The sequence below is a fragment of the Eupeodes corollae genome, chromosome 2 (assembly GCF_945859685.1).
Source record: "Eupeodes corollae chromosome 2, idEupCoro1.1, whole genome shotgun sequence".
Lineage (NCBI taxonomy): Eukaryota > Metazoa > Arthropoda > Insecta > Diptera > Syrphidae > Eupeodes > Eupeodes corollae.
This window is the reverse complement of record NC_079148.1, coordinates 125,070,612-125,076,657: the sequence shown is the minus strand read 5'-3', so window position 1 is coordinate 125,076,657 and position 6,046 is coordinate 125,070,612. Positions and strand designations below refer to the sequence as shown.

At 34.4% G+C, this 6,046-nt stretch overlaps 2 protein-coding genes across 2 annotated transcripts; one reads left to right on the top strand and one right to left on the bottom strand.

Moving 5' to 3' along the window:
• The first annotated feature begins 2,317 nt into the window (after positions 1–2,317).
• LOC129947910 (alcohol dehydrogenase-like) lies at positions 2,318–3,474 on the top strand. The gene is made up of 4 exons (XM_056058660.1): positions 2,318–2,496; positions 2,576–2,803; positions 2,859–3,032; positions 3,097–3,474. Exons 1-4 carry the CDS (start codon positions 2,395–2,397, stop codon positions 3,373–3,375), a joined length of 783 nt encoding a protein of 260 aa, XP_055914635.1. The 5' UTR covers positions 2,318–2,394; the 3' UTR covers positions 3,376–3,474.
• A 1,208-nt stretch (positions 3,475–4,682) lies between these two features.
• On the bottom strand, positions 4,683–5,411 carry LOC129947283 (adult cuticle protein 1). Its single transcript, XM_056057793.1, has 2 exons — positions 5,258–5,411; positions 4,683–5,187 (listed from the first exon to the last, which is right to left on the bottom strand). Exons 1-2 carry the CDS (start codon positions 5,273–5,275, stop codon positions 4,786–4,788), a joined length of 420 nt encoding a protein of 139 aa, XP_055913768.1. The 5' UTR covers positions 5,276–5,411; the 3' UTR covers positions 4,683–4,785.
• Positions 5,412–6,046: the final 635 nt, after the last annotated feature.

The window sequence follows — 6,046 nt, the reverse complement described above, 5'->3', positions numbered from 1 at the left end:
GAAACGTCATGTTAGCCAGTACGCGTTTTCTACACCTCAACATCCACAAAGGTACTTGGACTTCTCCAGATCAATCTACCGTCAACCAGATTGACCATATTGCGATCGACGCCAGACACGCTTCCAGCATCATGGAACTTTCCGAGGAGCTAACATCGACTCAGACCACTACCTCGTTGTAGCAAAGGTAGCACTTCGCATTTCCAGAATCAAGGCAAAACAGGGAGGTGCTGGGAGAAGGTACAACGTCGAACGGCTACAATCGCCAGAGATCGCCAAATCCTTTTCCGACCGAGTTAGTAGAAGATGGAACTACGAGCTGTACGTAAAAGTCCAACGACTAAGATGGCTGGGTCACGTAGAGCGCATGGAAACCAATGCTCAGGCCCGGAAAGTCTTCGAATCCACACCCACAGGACAGCGCAGTAGATTAATAACGCGGATCAAGTGGCACGCACAAGTGGAAGGTGACCTCATCCAACTTGGAGCTCGAAAGTGAAGACATCTAGCTAGGGACCGAGCTATATGGAGAAGTTTGTTGGGTGCGGCCCTAGTTCACACAGGACTATAGCGCCACCTTAAGTAAGTAGGTAAGCATGAATGCAATTAATTTGAGAGATATCAAGAACAGAACATCAATTTTTACCAACATTTCTTTAATTTTCTCTGAAGTTTATATTTTTTTAAGAAAACTGTCGATACAATTTGTCTCAAAATTTGACCGAATGTTGAAAATAATAGTTCTTATAAGATAAAGTAAGTTGAAAGCCCTAATTTCAAATTTTTAAAAAGGTATTTGAGTCTTAAATCAATTTTTACGAACTTTTGTTAAATTTTATTTTAAGTTTTTATTTCTTTTTTAAAAAAAATTTTCAAATCGATTTTTCTTAAATTTTTTCTGATTGTTTAGAACAATATTTCTTAGAAGATAAAAATAGTTTAAAGAAAATATCTTTAAGTTTTGTAAAGATATTTGAGTCCAAAATCAATTTTTACTAACTTTTATTAATTTTTTGGTTTAGGTTTTTATTTTTTATAAAAAAAAATATACAATCGATTTTTCTCAAATATTTTTATATTCATAAAAAAAGGAAATTGGATTTTTTCCAAAAATATATATGTTTGGTATCATAGCACAATATATAGTATAAAATTTAATTCAAGTCTCTAGCGTTATTGGTTCGTGAGATATTTCGAGCTAACCAAAGTTGTTACGTTTTTCAAATGGCTATGGTTAATAAACCACCACACAATTGTTTTTTAAGTCCTTTTTGCACCTTTTTGCATTATTATCTGTATAACAAAATTTATTTGAAGTCGATATCTCTACTGTTTCTTGGACTATGGACGATGAAAAAACTTCACAAATATCTCTCTAAAAATCTTTTATTTCGACTCAAGGGACCTTTGAACGACGAAAAATTTCAACATTTTCAATTTGACAAATCGGACCGTTTACAATAACTTCCTATTTGAAGTTAACAATGACATGTAACGCTTAAAACGAAGTTTATATTGTAAAAATACAATTGTAGATACAGGAAATAGTTCCACCGCTTTATGTTCGTCTTCGAATAACCAATCAAGGATAGAATAGAGGGGGTGTAGGAGGCAATTGATGCATATGAACAAAAATCTACATTCTTCTACATGCAGCTTAAAGACCAAGAGTCACCTAGAAATGAAGACCATAGAGTAACAAATTTATCCTAGTTCAAAATTAGATAGTCCAATCTGGAATTACTCTGTTTAAGATTAACTATTCTAAAATGAAGAATTCTATACGATTTTATGTGTTTCCAATAGACACACTAAAACTTAACTTAGCACAAAACAAAGCTCACAGCTCTATAGAAAAGATGCAATAGATTCCTACACCTTTTCACTCGAATTGCTACATTTTGCCTCAATTTATAGAAAAGCTTTCAAGTAGATTATTACAAAATTTATTGACTCTACGAGTAAAGTGTGTACCGTCCTCTCTTCGTAAATATTGCACTACTTTGTTTACAATAAAATAATGTTTTTGCCGGAATACAAAAACAACAAATTCATATCAGCAAAGTGCAGCGCCTTTCCTTGCCTTACCTTTGTTGAATGCAAATTTAAAAAATGTTGTTTTGATATCGTTGATTGCATCTCAACGAGGAACTCTATTTATATACGCATAGGAAGTCTATATGCATGGCTCTTGCTACACTACGAACTATAAGTGCTATTAATAAATTAATCTAAAGGAATGTAACATAATATAAACAAATAGGCTGACACTATTTTCTATAATACGAGCTTTCGAGCTGCAGTTCTAGAAGGCAAGGTCTTTAGTTGCTCATCACAAAGCAGTGAGTCAAGTTCAAAGCCGAAACAAGCAAAAATTCCATAAAGTCTTGTAAGATGAATAAAATGGATTTCCAAGACAAAAACGTCGTTTACGTTGGTGGTTTTGGTGGAATTGGTTTTGCTACATGCAAGTTACTTGTTAAGAAAAATGTTGCGGTAAATTAATGGCTCAAAAAACACTAAAATATTATTGGTCTTATTTTTTGTTAAATGTGTAAATCTTAATTCATTTCAGAACTTGACTATCCTTGATGTCAAGGAGAATGCTGCCTTTTTGAAAGAACTCACGGCATTGAATCCCCGAACGAAGGTGTTGTTCATGCAACTAGACTTGTGCAACAAGGAGCAGATTGAAAAGGTCGTCAAGGATGTGATCGAAAAGATGAAGTATGTGGATGTTCTGGTCAATGGGAGTGGCATGATCAATGACAAGAAGCCAGAAATGACAATGGGTGTTAACTTGGTAAGAATTTTTGTTGGATAATTTTTGACTTGCTCTAAAAATCATATCACGTTAGCTTGGTTTGATCCATACCACTATGAACATGATTCCTTATATGGATATGGCAAATGGAGGACGTGGTGGAATGATTGTGAATATTGCCTCAGTTTTGGGATTGGAACCTGGTCCAATGCTTGCCATCTATACCGCTTCAAAGCATGGTGTAATGGGATTCAGTCGGTCAATTTCGGTTAGTTTCCAACCCTCTTTATCCAAAATTTGTTTTAAAGAATTTTTTTTTTTTTTTTTTTTAGGATGAACATTATTTCAAACGAACAGGAATTGCCATTATGACCATTTGCCCTGGTATCACTGTGACTGGATTGTGGGATACCTTCCATGGAAATGATACCTTTTCATATTCGAAAAAACTTACCGATGAATTTAGTTCTGCTAAGAATCAAAATGCTGAAGAATGTGCTGTGAATTTTATGAAAGCCATGGAAACAAAGAAAAATGGATCCATTTGGATTCTTGATTTGGGTAAATTGGAAGAAGTCAAACCACACAAGTACTGGGGTTTACAATTTTAAGATGAAAGATTTGTTATAGAGATTTTTTGAATATTTTTTTTGTTTTTTTTAAGGGTAAGGTTTTGAAGTGGAAAAGAAATAAATGTACATATGAACGGATGTGAAGAAGTTGTTTAGTTTTTTTAATATATTAGGACTACAAAAATGAACTCTTTTATTTTTTAATTAAACCTCAAAACTAAAATTCAGTTAAAGGGATTTAAATAAAAATTAAACATATTTGTTTGAAAAACTTAGAATTCAACTTTATGATTGTTACCTGCTGAAACTTTTACAACCTTCTTACGAATTAAAGTGAGATAAGTGTTATCATGTAACTAATAAACCAGAATTAAGTGAATGCTTATTTAGAAAAATTTCTAAATACGAAGAATTTTCAAAAAAAAAATTGTTAAAATTCACAAGATTTTTAAAAATCATTTAAAAGATTAGCAGGTTTTCTGAATGGTCTTATTTTTACATTTTTAAACTTTTCAATTTTTAGTTTTCAGGTTTTTGTTCACAATTTTATTTTGTATCTCTTTAAAATGCCAAAAGCTTAAGAGAGATATAAGTGCACATATACATTGGTTTTGAATTACTAGCATTGCAATGATAGGAAGAAGTAAAACGTAATAAGACTTTCCACTCGTACATTCGCATAGTGCGGCAAAAGAAAGAATCTTTACACATCATGTTACGGACGAAGTTGGACTCATGGGTAAACTAATGGACATTTCTAGAAGAGCGAGTATTTCGGTTAAAATGTTTAAATTTAATACATGTGGCATGAGGTCTTGGGTTCGATACCTGCCTGTGCCACCTAAAAAAAGTTTTTTTTTCACGGGTACTGCCTCTTGCGAGGAATTGCTTTTTCAAATTAGCCGTTCGTATTCTGCATATAAACTGTAGGTCCCCTCTATCCCTGCAATTACACGCACACAGGAATGGTTGAGAGTTGTAAGTCACCAGTCCCTGATTATCTACGGACTGTTGCGCCATCTAATTTATTTATTTTTATATTCAAATGCAGGAATTTAGCTTTCTGTTTTACTTAAACAAATTTAGTTAAAATAACGATAAAAAAAGGTTGTGGCACGATACCTTACGACGATGTTCGGGTGACGTAATTGAGTTGAAGATATTTTTGTAAGCAACTATTATAAAAGCTCTTATTTGAATACTGTCCAAGAGGTTTAAGAACGTTTCTGGAACAGCATTAAAGAGAAGGGAGATATTTCAAAGATTTGGGCTTCAATATTCTGTCTGCTAAGTTGTTGCAAAAACAGTTTCATATGTAATTCAAAGATATAAAAAAGACAAACACAAATTTTCAGTATAAAAAATGTTTATATCCTATTGCTTCATTAAATTAGTCCCATATTATAAAATTAGATTTCTCATAAACTAAAGAATATTTTTGTACTCGCTTTACTTCCACAAATTGTAGTTAGCGGGGAATCCAGCTTGATAAGCAAATTGAGCTGGTGCATGTAGAAAATGTGGTGCTGATGCATGAATCAAGTGTGGTGCTGCAACTGGACCAGGCAGGAAGGCATGAGCATGTGCTGAAAATGCAACTGGAGCTGGAGCTGCTACCGCAACAGGTGCTGGAGCTGCTACTGCAACTGGTGCTGGAGCTGCTACGGCAACTGGTGCTGGAGCATGAACTGGCAAAGGTACAGCAACTGGAGCTGGAGCAAGAAGTGGATGAGCTACAGCATGGTTAATGTGATGAGCATTGTACGAGGATGCGTAAGGTGCCACAAAAGCCTGATGACCAATAATACCGGCCTGGCTAGATGAAGCAATAGCTGCTAGGATAACAATGATCTGACAAAAAAAGAAAAACACCCTTATTTACAACCTGTGTCAGACTTCTTTCAAAAATATTGTTCCTTACCATACTGTTCGATACCATCTTGGGTTTTTCTTTTCTTCGTTGAGTGTTGTTTGATGTAAAAAGGTTAACTTGGCTTTGATATTGTTTTAATGAAGACACAACCCTTTTATATGAAAAACCAAAATTTGGATGCAAAATCCATTGCTGATAGAATACCAAGTGTCTCAATACTCCAGCTATACTCAGTTATTCAGTCATTCATTAATTTATTAGTCACAAGAAATAAAATAAAAAAATATCGATATGGCATGAAGAATTAAGTAAGCAAATTATCGAAACAACAAGTAGCCATAAGCCTCCCATTGAGTGAGGCGGGTGTTTTGAAATTTTATATTATCGAATTGAGTACTCAGACACATAATTCGGCACGCAAATTGAATTCCCAATTGCACGCATTATTTGGGAAGTACCTAAGTATCAACATATACGTGCTAAGGTGGGAGGTATATTATATCGGCTAGGCAAGGTATTGTGGTACTATAGCTAATTATCTTGTTAATTTCCAGAGCTTACGCGCCCGTATAGTCTTTTGCTATGATTTTCATCAAAAGTTACGCATTTGTCACGTGTTTATGATAGATACTTAGGATATGTCATGATTACAGATTACTTATTGGAAAACGAGCAATCTTGCCTCAGGAAAAACGAGGCTTATACAGATGCTTTTTTGTTAAGTAGGTACCTAGGTACATACGTATACGACAGGTAGATAAGGTGGTACCCCAAGAAAAGTATGGATGATGATGATGCGTACGCCATTGGCAATAAATGTTCAATTACAATATTCGA

Coding starts and splice junctions, on each gene's coding strand:
- LOC129947910 (XM_056058660.1), top strand. CDS start 2,395: ATGAATAAAATGGATTTCCAAGACAAAAACGTCGTTTACGTTGGTGGT. Junction 2,497..2,575: donor TTGTTAAGAAAAATGTTGCG/GTAAATTAATGG, acceptor AATTCATTTCAG/AACTTGACTATCCTTGATGT. Junction 2,804..2,858: donor TGACAATGGGTGTTAACTTG/GTAAGAATTTTT, acceptor ATATCACGTTAG/CTTGGTTTGATCCATACCAC.